The 18906-nt window shown below is 35.6% G+C and overlaps 1 protein-coding gene across 4 annotated transcripts in view; it reads right to left on the minus strand.

Moving 5' to 3' along the window:
* The window catches only part of RASA2 (RAS p21 protein activator 2), a 115965-nt gene that overhangs the window by 52856 nt on the left and 44203 nt on the right, over positions 1-18906 (minus strand). For all 4 annotated transcript variants that reach the window (XM_082393596.1, XM_082393595.1, XM_082393597.1 and 1 more), the window contains exon 5: positions 16151-16227. In XM_082393596.1, coding sequence (XP_082249722.1) covers positions 16151-16227 — 77 coding nt within the window. The remainder of the gene's footprint in view (positions 1-16150; positions 16228-18906) is intronic.

Genomic DNA, 18906 nt, shown 5'->3' on the forward strand with positions numbered 1-18906 from the left:
AATGAACGTTATTATATTCAAGTTAAACAACATAAAACATTCATATTCAAGTTAAACAACCTAAAACATTATCTTTAAATACGAATTAATACATTCAAAGGGTTAAAATTGTTTTCCACATGTCTGAAGTTGTATGCCTATATACCACCTACCCAAACATATGTACATATGCATTTATTTAGTTTCGCTGTATTTCCAAATAGGACTAGACCACCTCAGTCAGTACTGAGACTACCAAATAATATTTGGACATACACAAGGTCTATCCAACAAGGTACACGCTGTGGTTTGATTATACATTAAAACTATTGTGGCTTCTAAAAAGGAAAAGAAAGCTGTGTGAACCTTAAAGGAGACAGTACAAACCAAGTCAAATCTGTGGCATCATATCCTCTGCTAAAGCATGAATGAGAAACAAGGAAACAACTGTGGCTTCCACTTAAAATCTGATTCATAAATAAAGGGCAAGCCACATACAGTTCTGCAGCCTTTTATTCTGACTCTCAGTAACAGCTCCTGCATCATTCTGTAGAAAAAGTTTTAGACCATAAAAACCAAGGTCATCTCATCCACTCCATGACAACACAGTCATTGGTATTTACAGAGAACACAGAATCTGACTTAATGACCTGCTCCTCAAATTTTCTCTTTATTGAGTTCACGAATTTAGTTTAGCATCTAAAGGTGTGCATTTCCCAGTGCCTACAAGAAACTCCTGAGTGTTAGTGAAAAGTATTCTTTGTTGAACGATGTGGGCTATTGAGCAACATCCTAATTTCTCTCCACAACCCACAGATCATATACGTGGGTGAGGTGCAAATGGTGTGCTGCCGAGTAAAGAAAGAAATGATAATATGACTCATTTCTATTAAATTGGGTATCAAAAATCAAATTTAAAAAATTTCTGAAACTAACCGAAGAAAGTACAGGCCAAGATAACAATTCTGGTTATTAATGTCAGGCCTGGGTACAGTCAAATTTTCCCACTGTACATACTGTTTGAAATTTACACTTCTCAGGCTAAACCTCAAAATGATACCTGATTTTGATATAGTATTTGCAGTTTACTATTTATTTTCACAAAATGCATCAAACTCTCACAACTGCCTTTGAGAAGGGTATCATCATGTCATTTTAAAGAAGAAAGTAAGGCTCAAAAAGCTTACGTGAGAAAGTAACAAAATAAGGCTAAAGAGGTAATACAACTTGTGAGAAGTGGGCCGAGACTCAACTTCTACTTTCTTAACCCCATTTCTAAAGTTTAAGTCCTCCTACAGTCCCACTGTGCCTGAATATACTGTATTACTTTCCTTCTAATACCAAATTTACCTCATGTAAACACTAATTATGTAAAATCTTAATAATAAAAATTCACTATAATTTTATGAGGTATAAAAACACTGAGAGGACTTCCCTGGTTGCACAGTGGTTAAAAATTCGCCTGCCAATGCAGGGGGCATGGGTTCGAGCCCTGGTCCGGGAAGATGCCACAGAGCAACTAAGCCTGTGAGCCACAACTACTGAGCCTGCACTCTAGAGCCCATGAGCCACAACTACTGAGCCCACGTGCCACAACTACTCAAGCCCGCGTGCCACAACTGCTCAAGCCCGCGCACCTAGAGCCCGTGCTCCACAATAAGAGAAGCCACCACAATGAGAAGCCCGTGCACTGCAACGAAGAGTAGCCCCCGCTCGCCGCAACTAGAGAAAGCCTGTGCGCAGCAACAAAAACCCAACTCAGCCAAAAACAAACAAACAAATAAATAAATAAATAATTTAAAAAAAAATAAAATTAAAAAAAAAATGAGAATAATGGTGACTTCCCTGGTGGCGCAGTGGTTAAGAACCTGCCTGCCAATGCAGGGGACACGGGTTTGAGCCCTGGTCTGGGAAGATCCCACATGCCGCGGAGCAACTAAGCCCGTGCGCCACAACTACTGAGCCTGCGTGCTGCAACTACTGAAGCCCACACGCCTAGAGCCCATGCTCTTCAACAAGAGAAGCCACTGCAATGAGAAGCCCGCTCACCACAATGAAGAGTAGCCCCTGCTCGCTGCAACTAGAGAAAGCCCATGAACAGCAATGAAGACCCAACGCAGCGAAAAATAATAAATAAATAAAATAAATAAATTTATTTTAAAAAAATGAGAAAAATGCTGTTCAGTATACAAACACTTCTATAAGAATACCCACAAACCAAAAAAACAATACCCATAATCCAAAAGTATGAGTCTATAAAAATAATCAGAAGTACTCAATTTTTAAATCTAAGTATAAAAATTGGGTTTTCTGACACACAAGTAGTATTATTAAATACAGATTATTTTATTTGCTACATATGTTATGAAATATTTTCCTAATTACCTAGGATACAACTATTCTTCTAATTGGAAAATCAAGCAATTTCACGTCATAAACCATGGATAAGCTGAAAACGAATGTTAAAATAACCTTAGTATGCTAAATTATCTTGTATTTTATTTATATATGACACATAACGTATTTGATATTGACACATTTTTTAGGAATACAAAGGAAAATAAGTTTAGTCCAAACTTGTTTATAATACAGAATGATCTGATTGTTTTCCTTGGATTTTTTTTTTTTTAACTAAAAGACAAATATTAACTTCTACATACAGGAGTACATAGTACAGGGAGTAACAGGGAACAGATTTATCCTCCCACCTCAAACACTTAAAAAAAAAAAAAAAGGGGTAGTATCAGCAGCTCAGGACAGTGATCTCTGATGGGGGGAATAAACAAAGTGAGCCCTCTAACTGTCCCAGCCTACTGTTAGATGGCCTCCCTGAGAAGAAAGGAAGGGCTGTCAGCTGGGGAAGGCCAAAGTGACTAGAGTTTCCAGGGCAGAGTACTGGAGGAAAGAAAGCTGCACAGAGAGAAAGAAACCTCCAGAGAGCTACGAAAGTACTGGTCCCCCCACCCACCCATACCCGGAGTCTCCAGCTGAGCGCTGATAAACATACACATGTGAGGAAACTCTCTGAGGCTGGGGAAAGAACCATTAGAAAAGAGCAGAGGGAACAATTCCAGAAGCCCACAAATGACTAGCAAGAGATCCCATGGGCCACAGTAAAAAGCTGGTAATTATGGGTGCTGCCACAGTAGTGGGAAAATATTAGTCCCAGACTAAAGGCCACTCTTGTTCCATCTAACAAAGCCTATAAGCAAACCACAAATGAATCAAACTGTTTCCAAGTAACTAAGTCTTCAAGTATATTCATAGGAGTACAAAAATATCCAGCAACTTCACAATATCTAGCATCCAATAGAAAATAACCAGGAACACAAAGAATCAAGAAAATACAACCCATGATGAAAAAGAAAAACAAATCAATAGTAACAGATCCAGAAATGACACAGTTGATAGAATTAGTAGACAAGGACATGAAAAAAGTTATTATAACTATATTTCATATGTTTGGTAGAGACACAGAAGACATTAAATTTTGAAAGTCTACAAGGTTTGACATGACAAACACACTGAGTGGCATTAACAGAAGATTAGATATGGCAGAAGAAAAGATTAGTAAACATGAAGACAGAGTAACAGACACATTACATAGATATGTGAATGGCCTAAGCATGCCAATTAAAAAGCAGAGATTTTCAGATTGGACAAAAAAAGTTATACAGTGCCTTTAAGACTCCTTTAAATATAAGATAAAATTAAGTTAAAAGTAAAAAAAGTGGAAAAATATATACCATACTAATACTAATTAAAAGAAAGCTGATTTAATGGGTAATGACAACCCAAATGTCCATTAGCAAGGGTTTAGCTGACTAAATTATAGTATCTATAGGATGGAATTCTAGGTAGTTGTCAAAAAGAATGAGGTAAATCTATTCTTTAATTACTCTGATATGGAGTGATCTTCAGGATATATTCTTAACTGAAAAAAGAGGAAGTTACAGAACTCTATACTCTGTGTAAGAATGGAGTGAGAAAACGAATATATTTTAATTTTTATTTATACATGTGCATATATTTATTTGCTTGTACTTGTAAAAATACTGGAATGAAAGGCCAAAACTTTTAAATATAGGAGTTAGGAGGGTAGAGGACTGGGAATGGACTTATTCAAAGATAGCTTTATATAGTTTTGAGTTTGGCAACATAGAAAACTTTTACATTTCAAAAGTAAGATTAAACTTAAGAAATAACCCTTAAAAAGTAAAGAAAAAACAAAAACAAACCTGAGAAACCACTAAAAAAAAAAAAGGGAATTAGTTCCAAGGACTAGAGCACAGTATTTGATTCTATATCCTTAGTGATATATTCTATATTCTTAGAACAAACAGAGCAGTAAGACCTCTAAAACTTCATTCAGTAACCTAATTATCAGTGATAATACTGGTATTATTATTTTGAATCTATTGTCTATATCTTCAAAGATAATGTAAATAAATAATTATGTTGTTAAGTATTTATGTAAAGTTAGGGATTAAGATTTCCAATGTTAGAGGAAAGAGATACCAGTATAAAATCAAAGTTAGATTAAAAATCTTGTAATATTAAATTTAGAAACATGAAAAATAAGAAGGCAAGTAAACCAGCCAGCCAGGCAGCCAGAGTGGCTATATTAATATCAAAGTAGATTTTGCAACAAAGAATATTACCAATATTAGAATAAAGAGGGTTATTTTATAATGATGAGTTCAATTTATCAAGCAGACATAAAAATCCTAAATGTTAATAAGTTCCTATTATAGCTGTAAAACAAATGAAGCAAAAACTGATAGAACTGCAGGGAGAAACTGACAAATCCACAAATAGTTAGCGATTTCAACACCCAATAAAGCAATTAAGAATGAAAGTTTAAACAATACTGTCAACCAACCTAACATAATTAACATTTATAAAAAACAGTGTATCCACCAAAAGCAGAAAACACTCTTCAAATGCACACAAAACATGTACCAATATAAACTATATTTTGGGGACAAAAATTAAGTTTTGGTAAACTTTAAAGTATTCAGATCATATAAAATATGTTGACAACAGATATCTGGAAAACCCTCAAATATTTGGAAACAAAATTAACTTACCTCTAAATAATCCCATGGGTCAAAAAATAAAAGAAAAATTATAAAGTATTTTTAAATGAATGAAAATGAAAACTCAGTATATCAAAATTTGTGGGATCCAGCTAAAGTAGTACTTAGATGAAAATGGATAGCACTAAGGAAAGAAGAAAGATTTCCAATCACTGACCTCAGCATCAATCAAAAGAAACTTTAAAAAGAAGAGCAAATTAAACCCAAAATAAATAGAAATAATAAAAGTGAAAATCAATAAAAGAGAAAACAGAAAATATATAAAAACAATAAAATCAAAAGCCATTTCTTTAAGAAGGTCATTAAAATTGATAAACCCCTAGCTACACTGATTAGGAAAAAAAGAGTGAAGACACAAATTACCAACATTAGGACATCACCATGAAGTCTACACATATTAAAGGGTTAAAAAGGAATAACTGAACAACTTTATACAAAGAATTGTACAACTCAGATTAAATGGTCAAATTCCTTGAAAGATATAAACTACCAAAATTACTAAAAAAAATTTTTTTTGAATAATTATGTATCTATTAAAGAAGTTGAATTCCTGGTTAAAAACCTTTCCAACAAAAAACAAAACAAAAACATTCCAGGCCCAGATGGCTTCACTTGTGAATTCATATATTAATCATATAAAAAATAAATTACATCAATTCTATAGACACTCAGAAAATCGAAGAGGAGAAAATACTTCCCAATTCATTCAAAGAGACCATTAATATCCTGATTCCAAAACCAGACAAAGACATTACAAGAAAAGTACAGACCAATATCCTTCATAAACAGAGATGCAAAAATCCTTAACAAAATTTCAGCAAATCAAAGCCAGCAATACATGACAATATTAACACAACATGACCAAGTGGACGCTGGCTTAACATTCAAAAATCAATCAACAAGGTTCACCATATTAACAAATGAAAACAAAAAAAGCATAAGATCGTTTGAATATCCATCCCTGATAAAAATTCTCAGCAAACTAGGAACAAAAGGGAACTTTCTCAACCTGATGAAGGACGGCTAACATTGTACTTACTGGTAAAAAACTGAAGGTTTTCTCTCTAAGATAAGGAATAAGACAAGGATGTCTGCTCTCACAACTTCTATTCAACATCGTACTGGAGGTTCTGGCCAGTACAATAAGGTAAGAAGCAGAAATAAAAGGTATTCAGACTGAAAAGGAAGAAGTAAAACTCTATTCATAGAGGACACAATTGTCTATGTACAAAATTCAATGGAATCTATTTTTAAAAAGCTAGTAGAACTAATAAGTGAATGTAAAAAGGTTACAGGATACAAAACAATTTTTAAAATTTCCATATAGTAGCAACAACCATATATTCAATTTGTCTCAAGTTTCTCTCCTCAGGTTCTTTCCCTCAGCCTGTTTCTCTAATATAAAGATCACTGCCTGGACTTCAAGTCACTCTGTACCTATCTAATTTTTCTGTCTTTCTCTCCAAATTTCTTGACCTCCCCACTCACTCCTCACCCTACTGAAACCCGGTTTTTTCTGCATTTGTCATTCTATGGACAGTCTCCTCATTAAGGTCCCCTGAGTGTCAAATGCTATCCATGTTTTTCAGGGCTGCTCTCACTGGACTTCTTAGCTGCATGCAATATTCCTGATCACTCTCTCCTTGAAAACCTCTTCTCTCTTGGTTTCCTTGACCCTCACTCTCCTAACATCCCTCATATCACCTATCTGTCTCCTTCATGTTTTCCTCACATGTTTTTCTACATCTACTGCTGGATTTGCTCTCAGTCAACTGTTCTCTTTATGCTACATAACCTCCCTTAAGCCTACTTCTATCACATCTATTCTTATGGCCACAACTACCATCAACCATACATTTCTATATGAGATCTCACCACAGAGTTTAAGATTTTTATATCTAAATGCCTGATGGAAATGAAATCCCTACCTAGATGTTCAAGAGCAGCTAAAACTCAACTCATTACCATCTCTTATTAAAGCAGCTTCTCTTCCAGTATTTTCTCTTCATTGTGCATACCACCACCACCAAGCAACACAATCTAGAAATCTAGAGCCACACTTAAATTCTCCTTCCTCCTCACTTTCTATATCTAATCAATCAGTAAGTTTCAGTGATTCTACTCTTTAAATATTACTTCCTCTGGCCTCTTTTCTCACATCTGCAACTGTTGCTCTGGCACAGAAGCCATCACCTCTGACTTGGATCACCCTAACACCCTTCAAATTCACCTTTCTATACTTACTGCTGTCACAAATCTGATCTTTCTAAAATGCAAATTTGTCCATACTCTATTGCCTACAATCTTCCAATAGTTCCATAAGCTCATATAAGTTTTATAAGGTCACATGGTACATAAGCACCTCTTAAGATCTAGCTCCTGCCTATTTACCAATTTCTGACCAATCTCTGACTCAAGGTTCATATATTAGGCAACATCAAACTGCTTTTAATTATACACACACACAAACACCATGCTGTTTCTTGCCTCCATATTTTTGCCTATACTATTCTTTCCTTCTGGGGGAAAAAAAAAAACCCTCACTTTTTCTAGGCAAGCTTCTTTCTCTTCATCTTTTAAGAAGACAGTGTTACCTTTCGTCATTTAGTTGTTTTAAAATTTATTTAGTGCCTATTAAGTGCCAGATGCTGGGGCCATGAGGTGAATAAGACAAACACGGCCCATGCCCTCATGGAGCACAGAGTCTACCTGAAGAAAGAGATAACAAGCAATAAATGAAAAATAATAATAATTAGAAATACTGGCAAGTGCTATGGAAGAAAAAGAATAGGGTACCCTATTTTAGAGTAAGTGATATTTAAGTTGAAACTTAAAGGACAAGAATGAACCAGCTGGAAGAAGAATGGGCATAAAAGCATTCCAGGCAAAAGGAAAGGCAAATGTACATCTCTGAGCTGGAAGAGTAATGTCACATTTGAAGAAGTGAGAGAAGGCCAGCAAGCATATGAAGAGGAAGCACGCCACAAAATGAAATCAAAGAGGCAGGCCGGGTCACTGGTTCTTATGGGCCACAGTAAGGAGATTGGACTTTATTCTAAAAGCACTGCAAAAATCACTAAGTGTTGGGGCTTCCCTGGTGGCGCAGTGGTTGAGAGTCTGCCTGCCAGTGCAGGGGACACGGGTTCGAGCCCTGGTCTGGGAAGATCCCACATGCCGCGGAGCAGCTGGGCCCGTGAGCCACAGCTACTGAGCCTGCGCGTCTGGAGCTTGTGCTCTGCAACAGGAGAGGCCGCGATGGTGAGAGGCCTGCGCACCGCGATGAAGAGTTGGCCCCCACTCGCCTCAACTAGAGAAAGCCCTCACACAGAAACGAAGACCCAACATAGCCAAAAATAAATAAATAAATAAATAAAATTAAAAAAAAAAAAATCACTAAGTGTTTTAAGCAGGGGACTGTCATGATCTAGTTTATGTTTCAGAAGACTGCTCTGGGCTGCTTATAAAGAGAATGGATTGCAGACTGGAAGACCAGCTAAAAGATTATTGAAATAGTCAAGGTAAGAAATGATTGGTGGTTTGAAATAAGGAGGTGTCAGTAAGTATTATTAAAAATTAGAAAATTCAAGAAAAATTTTTATAGAATCAGTAAGAAATAGATCCAATCTTGGGGGAGAGAGAGGAGAAAAGATTTTAAGTGACTCCCATATTTCTGGCTTGAGCTGTGGGGAGGAGCTGGATAGATACAAGAATCAATATAGCAGTTTTAAATGTGTTAAATTTGCAATGCTGTGAGACATCGAAGGTAGGTAGACATGTAAGTCTGGAGCTAGAAAAAAGATCTGGGTTGAATGCATAAGGTGTAGACAATTTTTTAAAAACTTTTTATTTTGAAATAATTTCTGACTTCCAAAAAGTTGTTAAATAATATGCAGAGTTCCTGTATACCCATCACCCAATGTTAACATTTTGTGTAATCAGAATAGAATTATAGAAGCAGGAAACTAACATGGATACGATGTTAGTTAATAATAAATAACAAGTTGTATTTAGCTCTCATGTCTCCTTAGTCTCCTCCATCCTAAAACAGTTCCTTACTTTTCCTGCTTTGCCCCATGATCTTGCCAGTACTGGCCAGTTATTTTGTAGAATATTCCTTAAATTGAACTTGTCTGATGTCTGTTCATGATTAGATTGAGGTTATGCATCTTGGTATCCTTCTCAATGCAAATTAACAGGAGGTACTGAATGTCTCATTATCAGTGACATTAACTTTGATCACTCAGTTAAGATGGTACCTATCAGACATCTTACAGGGTTAGTCTTTGAGACTATGCATGTATGCTGTTTGTCATTACACTTATGCTCACTTATTTAGCATCTCTAGATGATTCGTCCCTACACTAATTATTATTGTAGTGTTTGCTAATAGTGATGTTTCTGTTTCCATCACTTGTCCTATATTCATCAATAAGGAAAAGTAGTCCTTTCTCTCCCGTGTATTTACTTAATTGTTGTATCAGCATTGGCTCATGGATATTTATTTTATTCTACAGGTTTTAATCATTATCATTATTTATTTTGATGATCAAATTGTCCCAGATTTGGTTATTTGGAGCTCTTTCAAGTTGACTTCAACATCCTTTCCACATGCCCTCATTATTTTTTGAGCAATTCCTTACTTTCTGATTCCATAGATGCTCTGGGCTCATCTTGTATTTTTCTCTGCCCAAACCCTGAAACTAGTCACTGCTAAAAAGACAAAACAAAACAAGACAAAAAAAACCCGTCCACGTTCTTTTTATTGGAGCAGTTCTAATACTGTAGCCATTGGCCACATTTAGCTATTTAAATTATAATTAATTAAAATTAGACAAAATTTAAAATTTAGCTCTTTAGTTGCACTAGTCATATTTCAAGTTTTCAATAAGCCACACAAAGCTAGTGGCCACCGTATTGGACAGTTAAGACATAAACATTCTCATCATCACAGAAAGATCTAGTGCATAGTGCTGACTAGAGAATGGTATTTAGAAGTCAAGATACGGGTGCTAAGTATGCTCATTGCTACTGGGATGACACTGTTTGCAGGCTTTCTCAGTGAACACTCAGAGCTAGTGTACACACACACACACACACACACACACACACACACACCCATATCTATTAGACAATCTTACTTTGAGAAGTCTGCATTCAAAGGAGAGCAGAGAAATGGGGATGGTAGCTGGGAGAGGGGGCTGGAGATGAGGTCTGCGAAGGCATGTCTCTTAGAATGGAAGATCCTAGAACATGTTTACATGCTGGTGAGAACAATCTAAAAGAGCAGGTAAAGTTGATGAAACAGAAGAAGGGATAACTGAAGGAGCAAAGTCCTTTGTAGGGGAAAGAGAAAGAATCCAGAGTTCAGATGGAAGAATTCACTCCCAACAAGAAAAGGAGCACCTCATCGACTAAAACATAAGGACAAAAAGATGGAGGCCAATACAGGTTTGCAGATTTGGATTCAGGAAGATGTGACCAATTTGCAGTCTGTAGCGATGGAGAATCTCATAGGTGTATTAGAGAAGCACAGTAAAACTCCGTGATAGTTGTAAGTATCCATGTGAGGTTTGTGATCATGAATTTAAAGTAAAATTAGTCTTTCTGTGTGATTTTCTCCAGCAATATTCAGGTGCAGACTGAACACAGAAGAAGTTGAGTTCATTCATATAAAAGGGATATAAATATAAAAGGAAGAGAAGATCAGGGGAGTTTAGGGAAACTGTAAGAAAATGACTATAGTGACAGATCATAGAAAAAGACCTAGAAGAAAGTAAAAATAGGAGCAGGTAAGAAATGTGGTAGAGATTAGCGGATGGAGGTCTTACTGAAGTTCAGGAAATGCTACAGTGGGGAGCTTCCAGGTCTGGAGAATAATAGCAACTGCTGGGATATGAACCTTTCCACACACTACTCCCCAAAACTGTAGTTCAGCAAGGAGCACAAAGAAAACAATACATAAAACCATGCCTTGAGCATTACTGAAAAAACGAAAATACCACAAACTTCAAATACCTCTAAAGTTGAGAAATCAGCAGTAAGTTCCACAAAACTACTGCTGGAGTTCTGTTGCTGTATGGACAGTGAATATGGACAGTGGAGGCTTAAGTGAAAAAGAGAAGGAAGAAAAGAATGCAGATCAGCATATGTCCACATACAGACCTGTTTGTGAACATTTACAGCAGTTTTCTTTATAATAGCCTCAAATGGGAAACAATTCAAATATCCATCAACTGGTGAATGGGTAAACAAATTCCATACAAAGGAACACTATTTGTAAGTAAAAAGAAATGGACTAGTTTCCAGTTCTAGGACAAGATGGAGTACGTGCACACCTCCTTCTTCTTCCCATTAAGCACTGCTAAAAACCCTAGATGTTAAACAAACATAAGAAAACTGAAAGGTGAAGAGAAGAAGGCAAGCCAATTAGAGATCTTGGGACCCAAGGAAATTGGAACCCAGCAGTGAATTCCCTGGGCTTTCTTACACTTTATATATCCCAGACTGAGTGCTAGAGAAGCTACCAATGCAGAAACACCCACCAATGGGAGCAGACAACAAAATGCCCCAAGAAAAGCCAGCTTTCTCTAGCCAAAGGACCAGGAACTGGGCAGCTTAGCAAGATAGAAACCATTTTTAGACAATAACCATCTACTCCAATCAAACACCATGAGAAACACTGTGGATCCACCCTCACCCCCATCAACAAAGGCCAAAAGTTCAGGGGAGAGCCTAGACTTCTACCTCTGACAGGTTGTAATGAGCCCCTTCTTCCCATGGAGTCAGTAGAGACCACATGAGGAGCCTGGATTTCCATCACCAGCCAGCACCAATGAGGCACTCCTCTCCCTCCATGCCAGGGTGGTGTCAGAGAATGCTGAGTGGGAAGGCAAGACTTTCACCACTTTCTAGGGGTAACTAACTCCTCCCAACCAGGGTGTCAGTGGAGGCCACGTGGAGCAGTAGAAAGGTACTCCTCCCTATCCCACCAAAGTGGTAACAGGAAGGAATTAAGGGGAACGTGAACTATGACTTTTGTTCAGCAGTAACAAGGAACACTTCTCACTCTTCCCCCAGGGTTATCAGGAGCGGCTGAGTCAGGAACCTGGACTTCTACCTCTACCTGACAGTAATGAAACTGGGACTCCTCTTCCCCCACCAGCAGAGGGTCAGAGGAGCCTGGCTAAAAGAGAAGACTTAAACAAGATCTAGAGTCACATTATATAACACCCAAAATGTCCAGGATAGAACTGAAGACCATTCAACATATGAAAAACCAGACAATCTCCAACTTAAATGAGAAAAGACAACTGGCAGATGACAAGACTGAGATAACATGGATGTTGGACTTATCTGACAAAAATGTGAAAGCAGCCACCATAAAAATGATTCAATGAGCAATTATGAACATGTTTGAAATAAATGAAAAAATAGAAAGTTTCAGCAAAAAAATAGTAAGTCTCACCAAGGAAATAAAGATATAAAGAAGAACCAAATGGAAATTTTAGGACTTAAAAATACAATAACCAAAATAAAAATAATTCAATAGTTGACTTTAACAGTAGAATGGAGAGGACAGAGGAAAAAACCAGTGAGCTTTTAAAGACAGAACAACAGAAATAACCCAATATGAACAACGGAGGGAAAATAGACCGGAACAAAAAAGGGCAGAGCCTCAGGGATGTGTGGGACAATAACAGATCTAACATTCACGCCACTGGAGTCTCAAAAGGAGAGGAGAGAAAGCTGGCAGGGCTGATAAATTTAACAAGAAATAATGGCTAAAAGTTTCCCAATATGGCAAAAGACATAAGCATATAGATTCAAGCTGAGCCAACATCAAACATGATAAACCCAAACAAATCTATAGTCAAACTAAAACACTTAGAAAACTAAAGACAAAGAAAAAAATCCTGAAGGCATCCAGAGAGAAACATAGGAAAACCTGCATAGGAAAAACACTTTGAATGATAGTGGATTTCTCATCAAAAATCATGGAGGCCAGAAGGAAGTGGTACATTTTTCATGTGCTGGGAAAAAAAAAAAAAAAGAACTATCAACCAAGAATTCTATATCCAGTGGAAATATCCTTCAGGAATCAAGAAAAAAATCAAGACATTCTCAGATGAAGAAAAACTAAAAGAATGTGTCACCAGTAGACCTATCCTAAAAAAATGGTAAGAGGAAATTCTCTAAACATAAAGACAGTGATAAAAGAAGGGATCCTGAAATGACAGGAAGGAAAGAATATGGAAAGAGCAAAAATATGAGTAAATACAATAGACTTAGAATTCTCTTCTTTTCTAAATTGTGTTAATAACTGAAAGAAAAATTATAACACTTTGATGTGGTTGTCACTGTTGCACAGGAAATACTTAACACAATTATATTACAAATGGTGGAGGATTAAAAGGTAAGGTTTCTACATTTTATTCTAACTGCTAAAATGTCAACACCAGTAGACTATAAGTTACACATGTACAATGTAATACCTAAAGCAACCACTGAAAAAACTATACAAAGAGATACACTATAGATTAAAAAAACACTATAGATAAATCAAAATGTAATTCTAAACAAGTTCAAGTAACCCACAGGAAAAAGAAAATAGAGGGGACAGAAAACAAAAAATAAAATGGTGGATTTAAGCCTAACATATCCATAATTATATTAAAAGTAAATGTATAAATTCACTAAATAAAAGACAGAAATTGGCAAAATAGATTTTAAAAAGTGACACAACCATATTCAATCTTTAAGAAACTTGTGCACAACTGGCTGGATCTGAGTGGAAAAAAGCCAATCTCAAAAAGTCACAAACTATTAAGAGTCCATTTGCGTAAGATTTTTGAAATGACAAAATTTTAGATATGGAGACAGATTAGAGGTTGCAAACGATTAGGGATGGGGGTGGGGAAGGAGTGGTTGCGACTATAACGGGGTAGCATGAGGGAAATATTTACAGTGATAAAATAGTTTTGTATCTTAATTGTGGTGGTGGTTACACAAATCTACACATGTGATAAAATGATACCCTGTACACTATACAATGTCAATTTTCTGGTTTTTATACTGTATTTATAGTTATATAAGATGTAACCACTGAAGGAAACTAAGTTTAGAGTACACAGGACCTCTCTGCACTTTGCAATTTCTTGCAAATCTATGATTATCTCAAAATTTAAAAAAAAAAAAAAAAAAAATCAAACTGCCAGAGTTCAAATCCAGGCTCTACTCTCCCTGTACAAACCTGGGCTTATTTACCCAATCTGTGCATCGTTTTGTCATCTGTAAAACGAGGACAACAGTATCTACCAAGTTATGGCAAGAAACAAAGAAAATAATATCTAAAAAAGGATGAACTCCTGATACATAATGTGGATGAATCTCAAAAGCATGCTAAGTAAAAGACACAAGATACTATATATTATATAGATCTGTTCATATGACATTTGGAAAAGACAAAAACTATAAGGAGAGAAATCAGATCATGGTTGCCTAGAGCTGGATATAAAGAGAGGGGACTGAACACATCTCTGAGTAATGCCTTTTGGTATAGTTCTGACCTTTGAACTCATCCTGATATTCTACATATTCAGTAAAATAAAAGTAAACCAACAAGGATGGGGGAAAACAACATTAAACTAAATGCAAACCAAATCAATCCAATTAACTGTATTTCAAATGTACAACATAACTGAACTGAGCAGGGCAGAGAGTAATCCAAATACTTTCACTATATGCTCTCAGTCTAGGGGGAAAAACTGTAAACAAATTCTGTTTTTAGTAGGTAAATCCAAACTGAGGAACATGTGAAAAAACAACTGGCCTGTATTCTTCAAAAATCTCACTACCATGAAAGACAACGAATAGCTAAAAGTACAGGTTAAGGAGATTAGAGACATGACAACTGAATGTAATACATGATCTTGAACTGTACCCTTTCTTGGAGAGAAAAAAAAATGTCTTAAAGGACATTATTGGAACAGTTGACAAAAGTGAAATATTGTAACTGTAGATTAAAGTATTGAAATATAAAAACTACAGATTATACTTTTATTCTAACAATGTTAAATTTCCTGAATTTGATAACTGTACTAAAGTACACTTAAATATTATATTTAAGAGAATATCCTTTTTCTTAGGAAATACACACTGATATATTAAGGATCATAATATGTGCAACCTTCTTTAAAAGAGTTCAGAAAAAATTAACTGAGTAATATTATATATAGTATTTTATGTATATATATAAGCACATAAATATGAATATGTATATTTATATATAGAGAGAATACCTCAAAGGATCTGGGGTGTTCATAATTAGGAGAATAAATTATAGTCTGGAGCAGCAGTAGGAGAGTAATATTGACCCTACTCCCTGGCTCTAAGGTATATGGGTATGGTAGAATACATAGCCTCAGACTGAGAAGGCAGTAGAGGAAACAGTACTTCAGGGGATATTCACGTATCAGTTAAGACAAAGAGAGAAAACATTCAGAAGTCAGGGATATCCCATTGTTCGTTGACAACACAGACGAAGGGTTTGGGTGAGAGGGAAAAGGTGGAGGATTGGGCTGAAACAGATTTCCAGAACAGTTAGAAGATTAGAGACGGGGTGATAAAAGTAAGTTGAGAGAAAAGAGGAAAAAAGGAATTCAAAGCAGGTGAGAATCAATACTGGTAATCTCAAGGTATACATTTAGTTTTAGCCCCAAGGTCCCTAATGCTCTGCTGTGTTATATCTAGAGTTTCTAGAGGCCCTCTACTGGGAAGCTTTTCCAACTCGTTGCTGCTAAGTGGTTAGACACGTTTATCTGTGATCCTATATCTATCATGTAACACACATTAAATAAATACTGGTTGAATGAATTAATGACTCATCATATGTAATCTGAGTAGACTAGATGTGAGAAAATAAAGTGGAAAACAAATTAATAAAGACATGGCATAGCAGAGTTCATTTCTGAAAAAAGTTTCTGAAGTATTTAAAATAAGGAGTTGGCTTAAAATTCAAAGAATACAAAATGGAGAATTATATCTAGTTGACTTGGTAAAAGAAATATGCTTACTGTACAACAAGCTGCTGGCACACAGTTCCATTTTCTGTTATCAGTTCATTCAATTTTAATTCAAGGTGAACTTTACCCTATAATGAAAAAAAAATTACAAACTGAGAAGTCTATTTTACTGATAAAATATTAATTAAAGGTATGTACTTTTTCAAATGGTAGCCATAATATTTAGTTATTCACTAACTAAATACTAGTGATCCTTAGCACATGGCTTTGTCTCCATTAAGTACTTGTTAAATGACTAATAACCAACAATGTAGGTCAAAATCTGAAAAATAAGCAGTCAAATGCTTATATCAAACGTGGTATTCAAATCTAAGAATTTTATGCCCAGTTCAACACATATTTATCTCAATTATCATGAATCAAAAAGAAAGATAAAACTTACATTTTAGGGAATTTTGCATTTAGCAAATTACAAGATGTAGAATGCTTTTTCCAGAGAAGATAATAAGTATAGAGACAGTATCATTAAAAGACAGAGAAATCATACAATTCTACAACAATAAAACTAAGTTAAAGCTAGTAAGATTCAATTTGTCAACACTTATTTTTCTCAAATAATTAAGATTTATGGAATATCTACTACATTTTAGGAGGCACTGTGGGAGTGGGTAAGAATCCAAAGAAGTATAAAACAAAGTCGCTGCTTATAAGAACTCACAATCTAGTTGGGCAGACAATAAATAAAAGATAACAATATATGGCCAAGAGCACTGATGAAAAAATGGGATACTGAAAATGAAAATAAAGGACTACTTTCTTAAACAGCCATTAATAAATGGGTTTTTAAAAAATTCAGTAGTATAAGTTTTAAGCAAACTATCAACTTCTCAAGAAACAAAGGCTTAGGAACAATATAATCTGGAGCTTGATATTTCTACCCTGCCACTGGTGATAAGCAATTCTAAACTGGTTGTGAGCAATTCTGAACTGGTTAAGAATCAGTGTTGGATTACCTCCACCCAGCTGACAAGACAAATTGCCACATTGCCAAGTGGAAATTTCAGGGGTGTGATATCCAGGGACTAATGACGTAAGTTATTTCATCAGAGATAGGAAAGTTTATTATCTAGTCACTGTTCCTCTTTGGAACAACCTTTTCAGACATACACAGAAATCTAACCTGAATCAGCCTATTTTTAATGGGCATATTTTATACAAGAGTGAGTCTGAGGTCCACTAACTACAAATCTCAGGGTTAGATGGATGAGCGATAAACACTGATGGATCTCAACACAAAAGTCTGCATGAGAAAGCTAAGCTCTAAAAAACAAAGGCAATAGCTGTCATAAAATCAGCAGTTAGGTGGAATTGGAACTATATCTAGCCAACCTTCCACTAAAAATCTAGACACAAATATTTATAAAACCATACATAATTTATAAAATAGGTCTTTCATTAGTCCAGCATTTAATATTCACAACCCCTACTATTCAAGAGTGACCTCAGGAAGGTTCATGATATGTAGTAATTTATAGTATTACTCAACCAGAATTTTGAATCATATTTGCTGTCACACCAGCATCTGTGTCACTTGACAAATGAGTGAGCCTAGCCAACTGCACCAACATTTACATCTCAAAGCAGTTGTACCATTTTAACATGTATGTATTTTATGGTAGAAACCGTATACTAACAAGGCACTCCCAACTGTTTCTCAGGAAATGTCTAGGATCTAATCTATTTTTAAAACAATACAAACTTAATATAGAGTAGGAAAAAAGTATAATAATTTCATTCACAACTAAAAATCACAGCACTGTAGCAACTCAAGACTAGAAATCAGAAGATATTTAATGGGGTTCTACCAGGAATCATTATCAGAGTCAGAGCCTACCTAATATGTTCACTACTCCCGCTGGCTGTTAAACAGAACATTCCTTTGGCATTAGTCAACAATAACGTAATTACGTATTAACCTGGTCAAGAAAAGAGTGGGGAGAGAACAAGCAGACACAAGACACATACTATAAGGGTGGAACACTAAACTTAAAAAGCATTATGAGTTAAATTAAGGAAGTTATAATTTCTAAACTGGAAAACACTACCTCATTATATACTTTAACATGGAAATATATACATGATACTTAGTAGAAGAAACAAGTCACAAAAGAGGGTGTATAATACAATATTAATTTATAAAAATAAAACATACTATATATATTACTATATAAAATTACTACAAGGCTATCTACCACAACACTGATAGAACTTATCTTTGGTTGGTAGGATTTCAAATTTTTTTCTTTTTGTTCATCTAGATTTTGTAAGTTTCTACGACCATTGTGTTTTGCTTTCTAATAAAGAAAAATGAACAAGAAGTTTTAAAAATTATTTGAAGCTATTTTTTAGTGTTAGAAACCCAAATTTGAAAACATTTAAGAAAAATTTAGTATTCCTTACTATGTTCACATGACAGTTCAGTTTTACTTACATTTGTCACCATTTTATAGAGTTAGATTGTAGCAAAACAAGTTTATTTGGGGGGTGGGGAGGAGAGTTCAGCAAAACATTTCCTAGTTTCCCTTGAAGTCAGGGATAGTGGCTAAGGATAGCCATAAGATACAGTTCTGGCCAATGAGATATAAACAGAAGTTGCTGGTAGAGCATCCAAAGAAGCTTATTGCAAAGGCCTCCCTAACTTCAGCAGTGGCTTGAGAAGCTGGAAAGCTTACTCAAAACTTTCCACAATCTCAACTGGGCATGATAAAAATGGGAGCCCAGGGCCCACCAAGATGGAGTGGCTCTCA

Source organism: Balaenoptera borealis (genome assembly GCF_965194805.1).
Source record: "Balaenoptera borealis genome assembly, chromosome: 5".
In the NCBI taxonomy this organism is placed as follows: Eukaryota; Metazoa; Chordata; class Mammalia; order Artiodactyla; family Balaenopteridae; genus Balaenoptera; species Balaenoptera borealis.